The 21790-nt window shown below is 57.6% G+C and overlaps 1 protein-coding gene across 2 annotated transcripts in view; it reads right to left on the reverse strand.

The window, feature by feature from the left end:
- Positions 1-296: 296 nt before the first annotated feature.
- Positions 297-21790, reverse strand: part of TRIM8 (tripartite motif containing 8) — a 54032-nt gene continuing 32538 nt past the window's right edge. The window contains exons 2-6 of one of the 2 annotated variants that reach the window (XM_074999255.1): positions 10133-10228; positions 7250-7483; positions 6165-6196; positions 4954-5069; positions 297-1771 (exon numbers count right to left, since the gene is read on the reverse strand). In XM_074999255.1, the coding sequence (XP_074855356.1) occupies positions 1170-1771; positions 4954-5069; positions 6165-6196; positions 7250-7483; positions 10133-10228 (1080 nt within the window). In that variant the 3' untranslated portion in view covers positions 297-1169. Of the gene's footprint in view, positions 1772-4953; positions 5070-6164; positions 6197-7249; positions 7484-10129; positions 10229-21790 lie in introns of both variants that reach the window. The other variant, XM_074999254.1, reaches the window with a different exon arrangement.

Consider the following 21790-nt stretch of genomic DNA (forward strand, 5'->3'; position numbering starts at 1 on the left):
AGCCACGAGCAGTGATCTACCCCAGAATCAGGCCCTACCCGCAACAAGGATCAGGCCCCTTGAGTTTAAAAAGCTTCTGCCCGATTCCCTCCAGCGTGAGCAGCCGAAAGCCCACCTCCGTTCCACCAGTACTGGCTGTGGTCCCCCAGCCCTGCTGCTGCTCAGGACTTCACTTCCAATGCCTGAAACAGAGAGAGACGCCCACCCACCGGTCTATTTTTAAAGGGAGGTCACAGCCTTCTATTGGTCCCGGGGGGGTGGGGGCTGGGGGGGGTGGCAGGGCACCAAACGAGGCATTTGCTCTAAGTGATCACATTTATTTGAATATTTTTTTTTTGTGTTCTAAAATTGGTTACAGAATAAATACCTGTGCCTTATAGCAGGAAGTCCACGGTTTTTTTTTTTTTATACAAAGTGCTTGTTACAGGAAGTTGCATCAGCGATACACAGGAAGGAGCGTCCGCCACTTGGCAACGCTTCTTGCCCGGAAACTAAAACAGAACTTTTTTTTTTTTATTTATTCTTTTTTTTCTTTTTAAAGTTTCTTTTCCCCTTTTTTTTTTGTTTTGTTTCGTTTCACTTGCTTGTGCATTAAATCTCCTGCCATTGTGTATTTACAAATCTCCGAAAGAAGGAAAAAAAAAAAAAGAGCCAGGATTCATGATAAGTGGCCTCTCAACACACACACGGGGGGGGGGGGGGGAAATCAGCCTTAAAAAAAAAAATCTACATGTGTTGTTTCTGACTGAATCAATGAGAGAATTGTTTTAAGGGAACGGAAAATGAAAAATAAACCAAAGAGACCCCAGAGATGCTGTAAGAGGAAAGGAGCCACCGTCCCTCTGCCGTTTTGAAACCAGAAAGTAGCAAGTACGCCTGAAATTTGGTACCCGACGTCCGATTGAGAAACCTCATTCGTTTCTTCTTGTTAATTTCTTCCTCAGCCTTTTTTTTTTTTCCAGCCGGGGGGTGTGGGGGCGGGATTTGGAAAATTTAAGTTAAAAGCAATATTTCAAAAAAAGAGCAGGGAGAGAAGCCGACCCTCCCCAGTTCCGAAGAGGCGGCGGGGGAGGGTGGGAAAAGGCGGGCGAGATTTCAAAAGAAAGCAAGAAAATGGGGCTTTCATCTCCGAGCGTGTGAGGAGCAGCGCCCCGCAGGGAGCCTGAGCGTTAACTGGTGACGTAGTGTTTGGTGGAAGGCTGGCCGTAGACTCTGTAGAAATCCTGACGCCCGTGCTGCTGGGACGCGTCAATCCATTCCCTCACGGCAAGTCCGGGAAGAGACTGAGGTACGGCCGGAGCCGGGGGAAGGGGGTGAGAATACTCCTGCGAAGAGACCGTCCAGGGGAAGTGACCCGACCTGGGGTACGGCTGGTGCCCGCTGTGGTTGGACACCGAGGAACAGTAACAGTTGTCCACCGAGCAGACAAGGATTTTCCGCCCGCCGTACTGGGACAGCACCGACTGCTGAGCCGACGTGCTGTTGGGGTAGTGGGAGGGGTTGAAGACCGAACCGGAGTGGACGGGCTGAGGGCCACCGGGCAGCCCGACAATGTGCGGCGTGGAGCTACAAGGCACCATGGCTTGTGTGGACTGGCCCTCGCCGGCGGATGCCCCCTGGCTCATGTACTGGTTGGCCACCGTTCCGGAGGACGGCTCGAGGAAGCTGCCTTCGGGGAATGCTGTGGAGTGCTTCCGCTTCTCCGCCCCGGTGCTGCTGCAGGGGTACATGGGGATGCTCTGCAGGAACGGGACCGGGGTGCTGAAAGGACCTGGCAGAGGAGATAGAAGAAAGAAACGGTCCCATCAGAAAACGCCCCCCGCTGGAATTCAGGAGCCACAGGGGGACCAAACCACCCATCAGCCCACCGGCACCAACCCTGCGGCGGCTCCAGGGAGAGAACGCCCAGGAAAAAGAAACCGCGGGGGGCACGCACCAGCCCCCCAGCCCTGCCAGTCAGCCCCCCCGATCCCCACAAGCAGGCAGGAGGCAGAGGGGCGGGGAGAGGAATGGCACAGCGAGGGAAGAGGTGAAGCTGGGGAGCGTGGAGTGTGGCAGAAGCTTCAGAGCAGCCAGGGACAGCTAGAGGTTGATGCCTCTGAACCTGGCTTCCCCCATCGCCTCTGGGGGCCAAGGGGCCCATCCTGGCTAGGCATGCGGCATGGCAGCGTGGGGCAGCAGGAGCTCACCTACCTACCAACCCCAGCCACGTCGGCCTCCAGGGCACACCCGCCACTGCGTCCCCGAGGTCCCACAGGGTGAAAACGCCCCCACCCTGAAGGCCTTTCGGACGGGGCTGCAGTGCTGGCTCCTCTGGCAGGGCTACTCGCCCAGGGTGACCCCCAGCCACTTCCAGCCAGGCCCACCGCCAGGTGGCACAGCGTCCCTGGGCGCTGCCGCCGTGCGACCGTTTCTGGGGGACGGCAGGCAGGCAGGCAGGCACGTCGGCTCAGGCTTGGCTACGGAACGGAGAGATTTCGGCCCTGGACACGTGGGTGAACTGCAGCTTTTGGGGGACCCAGCAGAGAATCCTAACGGTTGCCCACGGCGACCAGAGCGGGCCTCGGCTTCGCAGCCTCACCCAGCTAAGAAACTGGCCTTAGAAGGATGACCAGATCCAACCAGAAGTGGGACCTGCAAGTCCCAGCACTCGAGGCAAACCTGACGCACGGGCCAACACAGCATCAAGGCCTCTGGGGGAGACCTACCAGGCCATCCCGTCTCCCTCCCACCCTGACCCAGTGGGGAGAGAGAACCCCCAGCCCATCCGCCCCGCTGAGGCAGCCCCCTAAGACCTGCAGAACCCTCCTGGTACCAGTCCCGCCGCGCCCCAACTGGTCTAGCCTGGGAAGCGCCAAGAACACCGGCCAGATGTTCCCTCGGCCTCCCCGCCAAACAGCTGCTCTGCAGTGCTACTGCGGTCGGCTGGCACGGCCTAGGCACGAGAGAACCACAGAATCCCAGGGCGGGAAGGGACCTCAGGAGGTCATCTAAGTCCAGCCCCCTGCCCAAAGCAGGATCAACCCCAACTAAATCATCCCAGCCAGGACTTTGTCAAGGCAGGATTAAAAACCTCTAGGGATGGAGGTTCCACCACCTCTCCAGGTCGCGCATGCCGGTGCTTCACCTCCCTCCTGGGGAAATAAGGTCTAAATCAACCTAGCAGAGGCTCCACAGGTCTTGAACTTGGGGCCTCAAGAGCTCCAGGCAACCTTGTTGCCCACTCACCGTCCAGAAGGGCCTAGGGGAAGGCAGGCAAGCGCCAAACACCCTGGAGAAGCCAGGTCTGCAGCTGATCTGTTACAGCTGCTGACTCACCTTGGCAGCCAGGCCACGTGGGCCCTCTTAGCTCCAACCCAGGGCCACGAATGGGTATGTGGATACCTCAGACAGGGGGAACTTGGGACAGGGACCTGGAGGGACAACCACTAAGCACAGCCCAGCTCAGGAGCAAACAGAGGTTTCTTTTGTTACTTAAGGTCAGGTCTGCCCGACGGGGTGAGTGGATCTCGGCTGTGCTATTGGAGTGGCTCTAGTAGCATAACCCAAGCCGACAGAGCTCAGATTTATCTACTGCGGGGTTCAGACCATGCTGGGTCATTGGGAGAAATTCTAACATCTATTCTCCTTAATCTTCCTGTGCCGGCGGAGCACCGGCCTTGATGGGCAAACGAGCGGAGGTCGGTTTAGCACGTCCCTTCCTACACGCCCCCAGTGGATCGACGCTGCAGGCGAACCAGCAAAGACCCACAAAGTGGACCCCGGTGGGTGGATGGTGTAGTGGAGACCAGTCCTTGGTTAATGCCACAGGCACTGGCAGGAGGGTGCCCAGACGCTGCGGGGATGGGAATGAGTGACCGACGAGGTAAATCGGTGCCGTCTCCTGTCACTGCTTCAGAGAGCCGGGGTGCTAATGATAAAGACTAAGGTCTGTTTAAAGGAGCTGCGCCAGTCCCCTTGGCTCACGACCAGCCCCAAGAGGCAACGTTAGACTGGCCGCATGTTAGCAGACAGCAAACTGGACATCTCAAGGTGCCATGGAACCTTTAGAGTTCCAACCCCGCTTAGCCGTCAGGGAGCACACGGATGCCGGGGCTCGCTGGTGCAGCCACCTCTGGGGGGCGACGCAGCAGCCACTGGGCAGCGCGAGCTGCACAGCATCTCAGGACAGGAGGTCACACGTGAGCCTCTTTCCTCCCCACTGCCAGCTCCTTCCCCTGCCCACCTTCCCTCCAGGGCCGGTTTGTTTTCATCCTCGCTGTGTTCACTTCATGTTCGGTCCTGGGGCCAGGCGAAGCCCCAGAGGTGCCCGCAACAAACGACGCTGTAGCCAGTGGGAATTGCAAAGGGGTAGGCTGGAAGGCAGAATGCAATTCTCTTCCCTGGCTGGTGCTCCAGCACCACCCCTTGTACTGGGAAAAGGGCCCAGAGGCTCCCTAATGATCGCTTCCGCCCAACCTTCTGCCCCTGGCGGGGTGCGACAAGCACCAGATCGCAGTCCCAGGACAACCTGAGCTAGGAGCTGCCCAGGGGCCACAGCAGAGGAGCCACACAGACACACACAACACCCCAGCACGCACAAAGGGCCAGACCCTGATCTCGTTTGCAGCGCAGATCAAAGCCACCTGAGTTCCTGGGGCCTTCCCGCAGCAATACAGCGGGGCGGACTGAAACCTGCATGCAAGCAATGCAGGAGCCCTGGGGCATTCGATTCCCTGCAGGCTTTTGGCCGGTGGAGCTGCTTAGCAGAGGCCAGTCAGCAGTGAGCAGAGGGACTGGGTCTGAGCTAACCCTGCTGACCACAGAGCAATGCCACGAGGAGGGCGTGAGGAGAGGGGATCCAGCTGCTGCCCTCCCTGGGTGGAGAGAAAGGGACGAACCGGCCGCGTCTGCAGCCGTGCTCCCCCGGAGTCAGGGCGGCCCTGGGAAGCCGGCGCCCGACAGGCCACTCACCTTCCAGCGGCTTCCGCAGCTGCTTCTCCTTCTTGGCGATCTCATTCAGGAAGAGCTTTGAGTTGAGGTGGCCGATCTTGGGTGGGGGCAGGCTGCCCCCCGTGCAGTTCTGCGTCCTTTAAGAGCAGGCCGGGAGAGCAGATGGATCAAGAAACACAGCCAGCTTCCCCTCCTCCTACCCTTCCCTGCCAGCTCCTGTCCTTCCCTCTCCCAGAGGCTGCCGGACGTCAGGCGTGCAGCCTCCTCTGTGATCAGAGCAGTGGTAACTGCCACCGGGGAGGGAACGGCCTCTAGGCTAGCCAGGCCCTCCCCCGGCTGCCTGGGGCTTTGGCCAGCTGAGTTCCAGGTCCAAACGGCCCAGGCGGTGCGACCTGCCCGTCTCCCGCTCCGCCACCTGACGCCGCACAGGCAGGAAGCGGATTCTGACAGCCAGCCTCTGTTTCAGCCCAGGAGTCCCAGTGACATGCCCGGGGCCCATCCTACAGCACTCCCCTCCCGTCGGGAAGGCTCATCTCCCATGATCGTGCCCCCGCGGCTCCTTTAATCTCGCCTCCTGCATCAGTCCGGGGCTCCCCCTTGCGGCTCTCCATCGGGGGCAGGGAATGCATCTCTCTGGGCCCTTCCCACGTCGGGAGAAGCCACAGCTGGGGCGGGTGCCCCGTGGGTCTCTGCGGCTGTCAAGGCCAGGCCCTGGCTGGAGCGCCCACGAGGTGCAGGTGATGTGGGTGGGGACAGCGAGTCCCCACAGGGCTGGTATGCAGGTCCTGGGCTGGACCCACTGAACTCATGGGGCCAGGTGCTGCCCTCAGTGCCACATTGTTCTTGTTCTTCTGGGAGAGGGTGGTATTTTCTCCTTCTCCTCCCCCACCTAACATCTCTGATCTCAAACCAACACCAAGCTTTTCACGTCTACAGCACTTCTCAGCTGAAGCCCCCAAAGCACTCCGAACGGGGCAAGCACTCAGCCCCTACCAACCCCCTGCGAGGCAGAGTTGTAGCTCCATTTTACAGACAGGGAAAAGTGAGGCACGAAAGTGACATGCCCCAGGTCATTCAGTGAGTGTGTGGCAGAGGCGGGTACAGAACCCAGGTCGCACGAGGCCCTGCCTTCTGTCTGAGCTGTGCGCTGCCACCCTCCCACATGGCCTGAAAAAAAACCCTCACCCCTTCCCGGCTTGAGAATAAGAGTTGCCCAGAACTGGGCTTCTTACCTGTCCATTAAGATTTTCACAGACTTGGTGTTCTAGGAGGGAGAGGAGAAAGGCTGGTAAGCGGCTGCTGTCTGCTGTGTCCCCCCACGTGCCTGCCCCTGGGCCTGCGGCCCCCTGCCCCGGCTCCCTCCTGCCCCCCAGCTCCCTAAAACAGCAGCCTCCAAAGTCACCTCGAGGAGCGGATCTGACCCTGGCCTTTCCCAGGGGCTGTGTTTGTAACTGGCCCCAGTGCCCTGTACAGGCGTGTCAATTTCTGCCCATCAGCTGCACACTGCCTGCAAATGCCTGAGGCCTTGGGGGCTGATCACGGGGTTCAGAGGGGGGCGCAGAGCTGTCCGGGGCCTGCGAGCAGATTACCACCAGAGCGAGGGTTGGAGAGGGGAGATGCTGACCCGGCTGCCCCCCCATCCAGCTTCCAGGCCAGGGAGGGCCCCTCAATCAGCAGGGACCCACCCAAGGAGCGAGTGGAGTAGGACGCGGGGCCACCCATTTGCACACCAGCTCCACCAGGGCTGGGCTGGGCAGCTGTGAAATCCAGCCAGGCTCAGGAGGGCAGGAGAGCCCCACCGGGTGAGCCACAGGGTCCCCTCCACATGTGCGACTTGGGGTTTGCTCCTGGCCCATCTCTAGCTGCACCGACTAAATCCCGCAGGGCTGGTCACCCCATGGGCCACAACGTGGGCACGGCTGGCCAGCTGCCCACCCCGGGGGAAGCCAGGAAGGACTCAGTGCATCCCGGCTGCTGGCCACACAGAGCCAGTGGGCTGGGATGCTCCTCTGGGAAGCTAGAGCCAGGTAGAGACTCCTGGGAGGAGCCGATCCTGCCGGCAAACCCTGCCCCCTGGCACTGCATGGCCACGCTGGGGCTGGGGTGACATGGCACAGGGAGAGCTGGCAGGTGGCCAGGGGAAGGGGTGCGGGAATCACCGAGCGTCTCTGTTCTGGGGGGACCCTGCCAAAGCCCCAAGCTGTCCCCCATCCCTCCTCCGCTCTGTTGGAATCCGGCCACCAGCCCTGTTGTCCTCCCCGCCGGTGTCCCTCTTTCCCAGCACGTAGCCTCCCGCCAGGCCAGCCCCTCTCGGCACCTTCATGAAGTTGATGTCCTCGGTCTTGTCGAACATGACCTGGACGGAGCTGAGCAGCTTCTTGGCCTCCTGCATGCGCTCGTTGAGGTGCAGCACCTGGGCGGCGTTCTCGGTGCAGAACTTGGCCTGGGCTTTGTCCAGGATGTCCATGGTCTTGCGCAGGTCTTCGTCCAAGAGCTGGTGCATCTTCTCGTACTGCAGGCGCACCTCGTCCTTCAGCTGGCTCACCTTCTCCTGGGGAGAACACCCAGGGTCAGCCTCCACTCTGCCCAGTCCCTGGCCCACCGCTTCCCACCCCCCTGCTCTGAACAGGAGCCGCTGCCCCGGAGAGTCAGGGCTGGGGAGGTATTTACAGCAGGGGGAAGCTTGGCCTTGCAGGGCAGGACGCCCAGGTTCCATTCCTGGTTTGGGGGACGCTGGCGGGGTGAGGTTAGGAATGATCACAATGGATCAGCGCTGTCCACCAGCTGGGGCATCCCTGAAGGTGCGGCTCAGCAGCCTGGGAACCGCAGGGGTTCCAGGGCAGCTGGGGAGGCTCCAGGCCTCAGCTGGGGGGTGGGATCCCCACTCTCCCCCGGATCCAAGCCAGTCCCCTGGGACCTACAGGGACTCAACCCTCCACACTCGCTGGGCCGAGACCCACCTGCCCGGTCCACAGAAACACTTTGCTGAGGTCGGCTGCTGCTGTCTAGCTAGTGAAAGGCTCCAGGGGCCCTCTGCTCTGCCTGTGTCCCCAAGGGGTGAGCTGCCATGATGGGGGTCCACAGACCAGGGGGCCCAGACCCAAGGGGGGGTGCAGACCTGGGGGGAAACCCTACAGATTCCCCCCTAAGCAAATTATTAACTTGGATCTCTGACGCTTCCCTCCCCTGTGGATTTCGGCACACCGCCAACAGAGGGGCTCACACCTCCAGCTGCACCCGCCCCGTCTCGCAGGGCAGCTCCGCATCAGCCCCTTTGTCCCAGCCCCCAGACCTCACAGCATCGCCCTGGCTTCATCTGGGGGCCCCCTGCCCACCCCAACGGTCCCCATGAGTCCAGGGGACCTCCCGCCAGCATCAGGCCCTGCTGGAGCCTCGCAGCCAGAGCAGCTCTGGGCCGAACTAACTCCCTGCCAGCTGTCCTGCCGACCCAGGCACGCAGCGCGGCTGGCTTGGCAGGACTGGGGCACGTGCTGGGCAGCCCCCGGCACGGCAGGACCTGGGGGGGCGTGATGCCTGGGCAGCCCCTGGCACGGCAGAACTGGGGGGGCGTGATGCCTGGGCAGCCCCCGGCACGGCAGAACTGGGGGGGCGTGATGCCTGGGCAGCCCCCGGCACAGCAGGACTTGGGGGGGCGTGATGCCTGGGCAGCCCCCGGCACGGCAGGACCTGGGGGGGTGTGATGCCTGGGCAGTCCGTGGCAGGGCAGGATTCGGGGGGTGATGCCTGGGCAGCCCCTGGCAGGGCAGGACTGGGGGCGGGTGATGCCTGGGCAGCCCCTGGCAGGGCAGGACTGGGGGGGGGTGATGCCTGGGCAGCCCCTGGCAGGGCAGAACTGGGGGCGGGTGATGCCTGGGCAGCCCCTGGCAGGGCAGGACTGGGGGCGGGTGATGCCTGGGCAGCCCCTGGCAGGGCAGGACTGGGGGCGGGTGATGCCTGGGCAGCCCCTGGCAGGGCAGGACTGGGGGCGGGTGATGCCTGGGCAGCCCCTGGCAGGGCAGGACTGGGGGCGGGTGATGCCTGGGCAGCCCCTGGCAGGGCAGGACTGGCGGGGGGCGTGATGCCTGGGCAGCCCCTGGCAGGGCAGGACTGGGGGGGGGGCGTGATGCCTGGGCAGCCCCTGGCAGGGCAGGACTGGGGGGGGGCGTGATGCCTGGGCAGCCCCCGGCACAGCAGGACTGGGGGGGGGCGTGATGCCTGGGCAGCCCCTGACAGGGCAGGATTCGGGGGGTGATGCCTGGGCAGCCCCTGGCAGGGCAGGACTGGGGGCGGGTGATGCCTGGGCAGCCCCTGGCAGGGCAGGACTGGGGGGGGGTGATGCCTGGGCAGCCCCTGGCAGGGCAGAACTGGGGGCGGGTGATGCCTGGGCAGCCCCTGGCAGGGCAGGACTGGGGGCGGGTGATGCCTGGGCAGCCCCTGGCAGGGCAGGACTGGGGGCGGGTGATGCCTGGGCAGCCCCTGGCAGGGCAGGACTGGGGGCGGGTGATGCCTGGGCAGCCCCCGGCAGGGCAGGACTGGCGGGGGGCGTGATGCCTGGGCAGCCCCCGGCACAGCAGGACTGGGGGGGGGCGTGATGCCTGGGCAGCCCCTGACAGGGCAGGATTCGGGGGGTGATGCCTGGGCAGCCCCTGGCAGGGCAGGACTGGGGGCGGGTGATGCCTGGGCAGCCCCTGGCAGGGCAGGACTGGGGGGGGGTGATGCCTGGGCAGCCCCCGGCACGGCAGGACTGGGGGGGGGTGACGCCTGGGCAGCCCCCGGCACGGCAGGACCTGGGGGGGCGTGATGCCTGGGCAGCCCCCGGCACGGCAGGACCTGGGGGGGCGTGATGCCTGGGCAGCCCCCGGCACGGCAGGACCTGGGGAGGCGATGCCTGGGCAGCCCCTGACAGGGCAGGATTCGGGGGGTGATGCCTGGGCAGCCCCTGGCAGGGCAGGACTGGGGGCGGGTGATGCCTGGGCAGCCCCTGGCAGGGCAGGACTGGGGGCGGGTGATGCCTGGGCAGCCCCTGGCAGGGCAGGACTGGGGGGGGGGCGATGCCTGGGCAGCCCCTGGCAGGGCAGGACTGGGTGGGGGGGTGATGCCTGGGCAGCCCCTGCCTCAGCTGCAGGACTCGGGGGGTGTGATGCCTGGGCAGCTCTCGGCTGCAGGACACAGCCACAAGGAAGGGAAAAGCACCAGCTACCTCAACCAGCCGCTTGTCCGACTCCAGTTTGTAGAGCTGCTCCTCTATGTCCTGCTCCCGCTCCTCCAGGCGGTCCTGCTGCTTCATCAGCATCTTCTGCAAGAGAGCCGGGGCCAGTGGCGTTAGGCGCTGGGGCGAGCCGGGGAGAGGGGGGACAGGCAGGCAAGTGACGGCAGCAGCAACAGCTTCATCAACGGGGCAGATGAGGTCACTAGCGAAGGGGTGTGAATCCCCCCCGCTGCAGCCGGCTCTACACGGTCTCATCCTCGTCCCGCCCTGACTCCCAGTCTCTCTGCGGCGCTGACCCCCGCCTTGACCCAGGGGAGGGTCCTTCAGAGCGACAGAGGCACCTCTGCTTCCTCCCTCGCGGAGGGACTTTGTATTGGTTCTTTCTTAATGGCTTCGGTGGGCCCCTCAGAGATCTCCTCTAAGCGGCTGCCTGCTTGTGCCTGGAACCTGCCTGGGAACAGCTCGTCCCACGGGTCGGATGTGAAAGGTCAACGTTCTCTCCCCGCCCAGCGGACCTGCCCACACCAGGGTCTGCCCCCTTTCTGCTCACAGAATCCGAGGGCTGGAAGGGACCTCAGGAGATCATGGAGTCCAGCCCCCTGCCCAAAGCAGGACCAAACCCGCCTACATCAGCCCAGCCAGGACTTTGTCAAGCCGGGACACAGAACCCTGTGTTTCAGCTCCCCCCTGCAAGCAATGCTGCAGTGCCCATCACAGCCAGTGGGCCAGCACTCTGGCTTCCCAGCAGAAGTGGATCCGGAGTTGCGTTGGCCAGGAGGAAGCAGCACCTCTCTGTCAACTGAGGGTGACTCCCCTGGCTGCACAGCCAGCCCCTTGCCCAGCTGCCTTTCCTGGGTACCCACATAAGCCACTCTCTCTCCCAGCCCTGCGGCAAACCATAGGTCCGTCCTGCAGTCCCTGGGTCACCCATGGATTCTGAATGAGGCCCCTCTCCTGCACAGGCTTTCTGCACAACCACAGGTCGGGCTGCCAATAAGCGTCAGCACAACTGAAAAAGGCCACGAAGAGAAGAAGAGAAACAAATGCATCCCACCCCGGCCCCCTCCATCCTCCTCCTGCTGTCCCGTTAGCTCCACATCCCTGTTATGCAGGGACAGGGAGCGCGTCAAAGCTTCGGAGGAAAGAACCCCAGGGAATAGAATCCTGGCGTTAAATTCAACAAGCTGAACATGTTGAATTCCTCTCCAGTGGCTGGGAAGGATAAGAGCCTACTACCACTAACAGCAGACTAAATTGCTCCTTTAGCCTCAGAGGTAAAAGCCATTGCTTCAGTACAGAAGTTTGCAAGTTCAAGCCAGACTCGTGACTCCCGGTACAGGGTGCTAGGTAAGTGCTCTTGTTACTACTACTAACTTACACTTCCAGAGGCCTGTCGCTTCCTGAGAGGATCCCAAACTGCTGCGTGAAAGAGAAGTTACCCCACATTTGATGCACACGGAACCAAGGTTAAGAGAAAGGCCCAAGGTCACACAGAAGAGTCAGGAACAAGTGCCAGAGCTCTGATCTCAATTCCTGTATCCCCTGATTCTTTAAGGGTGATGATAGAAGGAAACAGGATAGCCTGGCTGAGCTGAGGGAAACGTGCAGTGTATGGGAACGAACCAGCGTCCCTCTTAATAGCCTGTGAGCCCTCTCGTAAGTCTCACCACGGTCTGTGTTGCAGACACTGCTAGAACACCAGGCAGAGCAGCCGTGCATCCACCCCTCGGCCCCACAGGCTCATGGATATGTAGCAAACCAGGTTATCTGGGACCAAACAGGGGCCGTGGTTTCTTTACATTGCGTCGGGTCGTGTCAAAGACACAACAAGCTGGGAGACAGGACGGCAATTCAGATAAACAGCACAGCGGATGAGGGCCTGCAGCCCAGACGAAGGGGAGAAGGTGATCTCACTTCAGATGCGGTTTTTGGGCAACACACTAAAACGTGCTTCTAAATCCCTGCTCCCCTCAAAAGGAGGTTTCTGGCCAGGGAAGCAAAATATCACGATGTGTTTTCCAGGCTGATCACCAGCCAGGCGAGGGCATTTTCAGGTTGATTTCGCTAAGGTTAGCTAAAAATGGGGCTTCACGCTACGCCTGCGGAGGGAGGAAGCTCGAGTCAATTCCTGCCAGAGGAAAGAAGAAGTCCATCCTGGAGAATTTAGGCCTGAGAGACGAAGAACGTTTTAAAAGCAGCCATGCAAGCAACTTCTAACGGGGGCTGGGAGATCTCGGATCTTGTTCTGGGAAGTGTCTTTTCTGGCATCAACCAGATGGGAGAGACGCACACACCCGAAAAGACCGAATACATTAAAAATCCAAAAATGGCTACAACCGTGTGAGTGTTGCCTGCTCAAACAGCTTGGCTCAGAGGGCCAGTGGTCATGCCAGGAGGCAAGCTAAGAGCCTTGGGCACAGGAACAGGCACCCTGGCAAGGGAGCTCAGCCCATACCGCGCCTATAGAAGGATTCTCAGGCATTTGCCCGAAATTCTGCCTGCACTAATCTCGGCAGGAAAAGCCGCTGCGTTCCTAACCGTTAACGACAGAGGTAGAAGGGAGGAGTTGCTTGGAAACCAACCAGCTGGAAGAGACAGGCGGCGCAGCAACCAGCCTCTGGCCACAGGGATGTGGGCAAAGCAGCAGCAAAGACCAATTTTGAGGAGATTATTGCTAATCTTGACCAACCGTGGGGGATTTATCATCACGTAATTAATTCCTGGGCTACACAGGGGGAGGAGGGGGGAGGCCGAGGGGTGGTTTCTACGATTAGTGGAGCGGCAGGGAAAGCCTGTAGCCTGCAACTTAATTCACAAGCCAGAATTTGAAACCTCTGCATGTGGTTGTTTTTTCTTAAGATCTGGGGCCCCTGCAGCATCAGGAGCACTGGGAGAAGTCAGGCCTAGTAGCTGGATGGGCCTTCAAGGGGCTGATGCATCAAACTGACCCGAAATCTCTGCTCAGGATCAAACTCACGGCCATGCAGAGCCCCGGACCTGCCTTCGCTGTCTGTTTTCTCCCTCCACGCCCGTCTCTTGCCCCTGGGTTAAAGTCCTAAACCAAATGCTAAAAAGCCAAACAAGGGAGGCAGCGGCTGGGGTTTATTTTTAACGTACACCATGGAAACTAGTTTTAAAAACAAACCTGCATTCCCCAGCAGGGGAGGTTTGCACCCCCGGACTGCTGCCCCGGGCGGGGCAGGGCGTGAGGACCTGAGTGGGGAACTGACTGAAACTGACTAGATGTGCCATGAACAGGAAGAGGTGTGTATCTAGGGGGTGGGAGGGTGCTGGTATGGGGAGCTATGGGTGTGCCCCCCCGCCTTAGTAATATTTATATTGCAGTAGCACTGACCGGTCACAAGGGACAATGGGGCCTTGCTGTGCTAGGTGCTGTACAAACACAGAGCTAGAGTTCCCTTATTTCTTCCATCCATGGGCGGAATAAGTTTTGTTATGTGCACCCAGGCCTATGGGGACGGGCACCACCGAGAGAAACACACACTGCCGGCTGTGGGCGCTCTGCCAATCACGGTAACTAGCTCCCGCTTATCCCCAGGCAGCCTACAGGGAGCCCACTGAAGAGCTGCCCCCTTCGGGATCTGCTCACAACATCTTGAGGAAGATTAATTTGCCTTTGGGACACCCCTCGGAAGTCAGATCTAACCATGAATCACCATTTCCAGCTAGGAGATGACCAACTTTGCCATGTCCCCAGCGTCTCCTCAGTGGAAAAAAGGAAATCACTTCTCAGGGGCCTCCCAGAAACACAGAGGCCAAGAGCCCAGGCAGCCTCTGCAGCAGAAAGGCCGCCCTGGCCCCTGTGGGAGCAAGGAAGGAAGTAGCTCATCCCATCTGAGCCTCTTACAGGGGGATGTGTTCTAGAAGGTCTGGCGTAAGATACACATCAGCCTGCAACAGACTCAAGTCACCCCTGGCCTCCAGCTGCTCAGGAGGAGACAGACGACGTGTGGGGGGACATGGATACACAACCAGAGCCCTGCATCCAAGGATCCCCCACACGCCTCTGATGTGCGGATCTCCGACATGCATCTGGCCAAGTGGGGCTTTGCCCACGGAAGCCGACGCTCCAAAATACCTGTTAGTCTCTCAGGTGCCACAGGACTTCTCGTTGGTTTTGCAGACACGGACTAACGGGCCTGCCCCTGTGACAGGTGATCTCTGTGGTGACTGGCCAGCGAGGTGTGACCCTCCACTCTGCAGGGACAGTGACAGTGACAGTAGGATTTCTTTTAAAAAAATATACAGATGTAGTGGGTGAAATCCTGGCTCCGTTAAAGTCAGGATGTGGTCAGTCATCCATCCCAGAAAGGCCCAGCCAGGCTCCATGCAGCACAGTTTGGTTTCTCATGCTGCACACTACCAGCCCAGGAAACGAGGGCTTGGTCTGCTCCAGAGCCTTGAAACACAACCTCCCTTTGCATTAACTGACTCCTCTCCCGCACATCACCTCCATTATAGGTGCCCAGGCACATCCCGCAGCACCCACCCAGAGCCTGCAGGAAAAGTCCCAGAATCACAGAATCCCAGCGCTGGAAGGGACCTCAGGAGGTCATCTAGTCCAGCCCCTGCCTAAAGCAGGATCAACCCCACTAAGTCATTCCAGCCAGGACCTTGTCCAGCCGGGACTTAAAACCTCTAGGGATGGAGAATCCACCACCTCTCTAGGTAACGCATTCCAGTGCTTCACCACCCGCCTGGGGAAGCAGTTTTTCCTAACATCCAACCTACTCCTCTTCCTCTTCAGCTTCAGACCATTGCTCCTTGTTCTGCCGTCTGTCACCACTGAGAACAGCTTCTCACCCTCCTCTTTAGCGCTCCCCTCCTGACCTCCATGGGACTCCATATCCCATTGTTAGAGCAGACCTGCTTGGGGCCCTACCGGCTCCTAGCTGCTAGCAGACCCCTCTAGCAAGAGATGTGGAGTCAGCTCTTGGCCCACGGCTCTGGAAAGGTCGGACCGACATACTAAACACTTCGTGTCTCTGCTGTCCTGTGCCAGCTCTTTTAAGTATTTAACCCCGACCTGCCTACAGGTCATAGAATCCCAGGGCTGGGAGAGACCTCTGGAGGTCATTGCGTCCAGCCCCCTGCCCAGAGGGTCCTTCATCTCCTCCGTTGATCTGCACGCTGCCAACTCTAGTCGGTCCATTACAAGACCCATAAAACGTGGCGTTTCACCTAAAGGCCCAGCTCCTGGAGATCCGTGGCTACCTGTGAATCCCAGCTTGCTGTTAATCCCCAGGCTTTGCCTTAGCAGAGAAAAGCTGGGAAACAGACCAGCACGTGGGACCGAAAAGCTCACATCCCAAAAGACCAATAAAACCCCCTGACCTTTCGGACTGTTTGATACAGCTCAGAAACTGCTCTCTGCCTTTTGGGGACCTGATGCATGATTTGCGGGTACAGTAGGGCAGGGGGCATTTGTACCCACAGCAACGAGGTTCATTAATCAAACATATGAGCGGTAACCGCCCGTTGCACTGCTCACGAGAGTAGTTTTCTTCCTTGGCGTTCCTTATGTGTTTTGAAGCTATTCCTTCCCCCTGGCTCCCCACCAGGCTCTTCACAAACTAACTCCTCCCTCCAGCTCAGCAAGGTTCACCACTCAAAGAGTGATTCTCCCCCAGGATTCCCAGCCAAGCGTCACAGTTCATGCAGGATTTTCCTGTTGATAATCCCAGCCCCTTTGCATCTCTTTGATGCTGAGGGGTTTGTACTTCCCAGAGCCTAAGAACCCTTACCTCCTCTCTCTGAGAACTGGGAAGGGACACTCATTTGCTGGGGAGGCAGCCAATCCATGTAAAGTAAGGTCTCGACATCGCCGAGTGTGACATTCGGGAATTCAATTAGTCGCGAATGCTGCTTCCCCAGAGCCCCTGTGTTTGCGAAAATCACATCTGCGGGGGTTCTGAACACGGAACACTTGCGAATGTCGCAGCCCTGCTGTAACCCATTAAAACACCTCCACCACCTTGTCCTTTAAAAACCACCAAAAAAGCAAACAGCGGATGCTCCTGCACCGTGAATCTGGACGAACAAAAGAGAAATGATAGATTATTCATTTCCATTTTATTTCAGGATAAAGAGGGTCGGGGGGTTGTTTAATATAAGCCTTCCCTTGTGAGTTACAAACGCATTAAGCTTGGGTTAACGGACCAGAAATACTGACAGGTGTAGTTCCACTGTTCCAGGCACGCGAAATGCAAAAAAAGGCTCAACAGCAAAAAGCAAATTGGTTTGTTTAGATTCTTTGAGGCTTAGTCATTTGTGATGCTGGCAGGAACACAGGGAAAGAGTCTTATTTTACATACAAACCCTGACGGTATCTTATTAATAAATAAGGTTATCAGCTACAAAGAAATCCACGTAAAATGTCCCAGTACTCTAACATAGTCTCATATAATCTGGCGTGTGCAGGGCTGAGTCTCTCCTGCACAGCTCTGAGCACCCTGGAAGCAGGGCACTCAGCACCTTGCAGGACAGGCCCCCACTGTGCTGAGTCTATTGTTTTCCCCATGCATAGTTACCAAAGCTGTAACTGGTTCCTTAGCAGCCAGAAACACACTGATTCACAGGCAGAAAGCGGAAGCAATTCCAGATCAGAGCACAATGGATTTGTGAATGGAGGGAAATGTTATTGTAACTTCCTCAGAGTAGCCTACCAGTGGGGATCACAAATTATTCTGAGCATGGGCTGAATGGGTACGCAATACCCACTACACACCTGCCTTGTTTATTAGCATCACATGTAACTTCTCCAAAAGGCCCTGAATGGCCAACTGTGAGCCAAGTGCAAGGGAAGGGGAGGATCAGAACAGCACGAACACCAAGATACCAGGAAGAAAGAAAAGCCAAGCTCCGCATTAGAGGATGTCTAGGGGTCAAGGCCCGGCCAACACTTGGGAACGTTTATTTCACCCCTGTGATCACACCAACAGGAGAGAAATTCCATTTGCGGGATGAGACAGTATTGTAAACACGCCGACCGGCACATGCACAATCAACCTGGCCATGCAAGGACCCTAAACCGCTAAGTCACAGCCAGCAGCGAGCCACTGATAGACCATTCTTACCAGGCAACCGGTCGGTCAGACCCATAGATAGACTGGCGAGAACGGAGAGACGGCTGAGCTCACTTTGGTGGTGGCGTGGAGGAGTGGGAGTTTTACAATGTAGACACATCCTGCATGTGTCAAACTGGGCACCCCAAAAAACCAGAGGTAACTTAAAGCACTCATCAAAGGGCAGCAAATGCCCAAGTACGGCGATATTCCAAAGTCAGCAGGGGAGCCAGGCGCACTAATCTCATTGAATGTCATCAGGAAGCAAGGGAGGCTTCCGTGCCTTTAACATTTCAGCCACCATAACACAGACCTCCTCCCCAGCACACTCAATTACTGCCTGTATCACAGACACATCCCATCAGGGACCAGGGCCGGAGGGAGTTTCTGCGCACCGCAGCCATAGGGATGTAGGAGGAGGTATTTTGATACTATGGACTGCAACTCTGTAGAAGGTTACATATGTATTTTCAGCTTCCAGAGAGAAGGAAAAGAACCGCCCCGTCCCCCTCCAGGGCTTATTAGGTAAGAGAGCTTCTGAAAAATAAAAAGCCTCCCCAGCTAATTGTCCACGACACTGACCTACCCAACCACAGAGCAGCTGGACTCCTGGCAGTCTTTTAAAATGTGTTTATCCCACCACCACACCTGTGAGGCCAGGCAGTTCTCTGCATACCACAAATGGAATACAAATGACTCACCCAAGGTCACGGAGGCCGCCCGCAGCGAAGAAAGGAAACGAACCCCAGCCTCTCTGTGATGGGGTTCAGGGGTCCCCAAGCTCTGCCCCCCCGTCCGCAGGCAGGAGTGACTCTCACTCAGAAGGAGAATGGCGGGTTTATTAGCCAACAGTGGCACAGTGTCAAACAGAGGAGTCAGTGCAGCTGGCAGAGACAGCCAGTCCAATCCATGTTGGGGAGAGGAGGCCCCGAGGGGCCCCCCGGAGCCGGGGCCTTGCTCCCTACTTTGTCTCTCTCTCTCTCTCTCTCTCTCTCTCCCCCAGCCCTGACTACCTGCTTCCCAACTCCCAGTTCCAATTCAACCCCCTCAGGCTCCACCTCCCCCTTTGTCTGCAGCCCAGGGGTGTCACCTGGTCACCTCGGTTACCCTCAGCAGGAGCCCCCCACCCTCTGTGAGCGCCCCACACATCCACACACCTATCTCCCCACTACATCACACTCCCATACCCCGAATGCTCTAGTCTAACCAGAGGGTCACCCTCTCCGCAGCTAGCGACTCGTATGCAGGGTTTCTGCCCAATCCATTCCATCACTACCTTGTGACTGTCCTATATTCACCTGTGTCATGAACGAAGGCAGGGAAAAGGGTTAATTAACCCTTACAGAGACATCTCTCGGCAGGGCGCAGGTAGGTAAGCCAAGGGGAGGGAGAGAGATTTTTTTGAACTGAGAATAGCCATTTGAGGGGCCTTCTGTATTCATGGCTGACGCAGAGGGGAGACAGAAATTATTGATTTCAAGCAGCTGGAATGAATTCACCAAATATCCTGCCCGTCTCAAAATCAGCCACAGATACTTAAGTAGAAGGGAAATGTGTAGACGGACGCGATCAGGTTATGGTTATTTTGGATTTGGGGCGGACTATCTTTTTTTCAGTGGCTTCCGTTAATGATTTGATTCCTTCCCCTGTAATCTGTAACTTTTAAGTTGAATCCCAGGGAAGTAATTCTCTGTGCTGCAACCAGTATGATTTATTTTCTCTTACTTTGTGAATAAAGTACTTCTTTTAAGCAAATGATGTAATCCTGTGTCCTAGAGGATATTGTCTACGTGTGTGCCTTAGGCTGAAAGGTCAGCTACCAGATTATAGTCTTGTATCTAAGATGCCTTCTGAGGGAGGGTTAGGAGCTTGCGAGACCCCAAAGGGAGCCAGCCCAAGTGTGTCTTCCTGGTTCAAGGGGTTTTTACTCACTTGGGTGGTGGCAGTCTACCAACCCCAGGTCAGGGAATCTGTGACCTTCAGGAGTTTTTTAAGCAAAGCCTTTTTATAGGCAAGGTGGTTTAAGTTTTTTGCAAGACTACGTTTTCTGCACTTAGAGTTTGGAGTGGGGAATAGCCCTGACAATGTGTGGGCCAGGGCTGAGCTCCTGGCAGTGCCTAGCATTTAATAAGCAATACCGCCCGTTCAAGCCAAGACCGGACTCAGCAGCACAGTCTGATGGTCCCCAAGCCTGGCCTGGAAAGGGCTGGTGCTAGCCCAAGATTTTGGCCCAGCCTAGGGTAGTTGAATGTCTGAGCTGCTAGGCTCTCTCTGCGGCACATTACAGGAGGTAGACCGGAGTCAAGCAGGGAGAAGGGGGCTCTGCCTGTTTCCAGAGAGGGAATAGCAAAGTTCTGACTGACAAACCCCAGAGATGACTGAAGCAGCTTTTTAAACCTTTTCCCTTCTCGCTGGCCCTGCCCTTGGCCAAAAGCTTTGCTTCTTCTCTGAGTGCACAAGGAGAGCAGCCCCCTGTGTCTAACGGGTCTGTGGGGTGGGTGTCTAGTGAGTTTTACTTGCTAGTTCTCATGCTGTGGCCAAAGGTCTGGGCTGCAAACTCCACGGGGGGGGGGCGAAACTGGCACTGTCTTGTAACTTACAAGGCCGTTCTTTTGTTCTGTGCGTACAGCACCTTGCACAACAGGGGCCTCAACTCCAGACCAGGGTCTTTAGGGGCTCCCTGATGGCAAACAACGCACCACACACTTTCATTCAACCCAGCAGGAAATTCAGAGTCTGATCAGCGCTTAATTGGTTCTAAACACCCCAAATCTTTCTTCTTCAAATCCACTCTGCCTGATGCTGGTCCTCTCCACGCAACTGGCTAGCTAGCCCCATTCTCACACCGCGTAGATGGCAAGTCCTTCCAGCTCACTCCTGCCTTGCAGCCAAGGTACGGCGCTGAGTACTCCTGTGAATAAGAACATTGTTTGCAGCAACCGGAAAGACCGAGCGAAGGGAAGCAGACAGGGTGAGGAGTGGGGGGGGGGCAGGAAGAGGAAGATGCTGCCAGAGCAAAGAGATCACCAACAGCAGCTGCCTGTCTTGAGCAAAGGCTCCAGACACTTTAAACGGGCCAGCGGTAAAATGGTCCCCCTGCCCCACCCTGAGAGCAGAGTCTGACACAGCCATCCTGCAGGGAAAGCAGCTGCCCCACCATCCTAGCATCAAGTCACTGGAACTAAATTTTAGAACACAATACGCTAGACACACACAGCAGGCAACTGCATGCACACACACAGCCCCACCCCTTACGTGCATGGGTCTCAGGCTGCATCCAGTGTTGGGCTCCTCCCCCTGCTTTCCAACCCGGGGACCTGTGTTTGTAACTACAGCAAACCCTTCCCATTCAACGCAGGGCAACAGGCCTCCAGGCTGTCAACCAGCTGCAGATGTTATATGGAGCTTGCTCAGTCCCCTCTAAAATGCAGCCACCTCTGGGGGGAACGTGACAGCTGTTTAACTGTACAAGAGCAAGGCAGGAAATGATGAACAATGCACCCATGCAAAGCCACAGAAGGCATTTTAAGGGGGCCAGAACTAAATAATAGGGCTGGAATTTGGCCAGGATGCTGGGACGACCCCCTCTGCCCTCCGACTCCTGCAGAAACTATAAATGACAGAGTGTGAGGTTCTGCGCTGGGGAATCGCCACGGAGGATCAGTGACCCTGGAACTCCACACCACGCACAGCCCTGGCTCACTCCTTGGAGGCCCCTTGTTCCCACACTATGCGAGCCCAGCTCTGCTTAGCTCATCCGATGTGAGACACTCACAGCCTTCAGTGACTGCTCTGCATAAGAAAACACTGTGCTGCTCTTAATGCGCACAAAATCAGCACGCAGAACGCTGCTGCTTCAGAGCCAGGAGGCAGCTAACTCCCTGAGCCATCCTTGGGACTTCACCTGTCCCCACCTGAAATCATCCCAGCCTCTCCGCTTGGGAAAAGGGCCACGACTGATCCAGAACAGAGAGGTGCTGGCCCTTTAATGATGCCTCCAACCTCTTCAAGATTCACTGTAGGCTGATCCATTTACATAGGCAGGAAGAAAATGTTTTCTGGGTTTCATCTTACACAAATTTACAGTAACCAGCAGTCAACGGAGGAGGTTGGAGGCTAAACTGAATGCCCCCCCCGCCCTGCTAGCGAAACACACACTATCTATTTTCAGGTCTGGCCATTCTCACGCTACTTTGGGGAGGATCTGGATCTCAAGCCAAGTTCCACCAACACAGTCGGGGGGCCGCGGGGGGAACACTGCCAGAATCGTCTTGAGAATTCACATGGGAGAGAGCGGCTCAGCTCCACCTCAAGATCACTCTTGCAGTTGGATTTCAAAAAGACCCAGCTATTTTGCACAACATTAAAACCACAATGAGTTGTTCTTCCTGTCAGGTCCAGCCTTTTATAAAGAAATCAGGTGATTTTTTGTTTTTTGTAACCCTGGAGGATTAACAACCATTGGAACAATTTACCAAGGGTTGTGATCAATGTGCCCTCTATTTTTTTTTCCATCTCAATGTAGAATAAATTTTGTTATGCACACCGAGATGTGCAGGTGTCC

The sequence above is a fragment of the Carettochelys insculpta genome, chromosome 7 (assembly GCF_033958435.1).
Source record: "Carettochelys insculpta isolate YL-2023 chromosome 7, ASM3395843v1, whole genome shotgun sequence".
In the NCBI taxonomy this organism is placed as follows: domain Eukaryota; kingdom Metazoa; phylum Chordata; order Testudines; family Carettochelyidae; genus Carettochelys; species Carettochelys insculpta.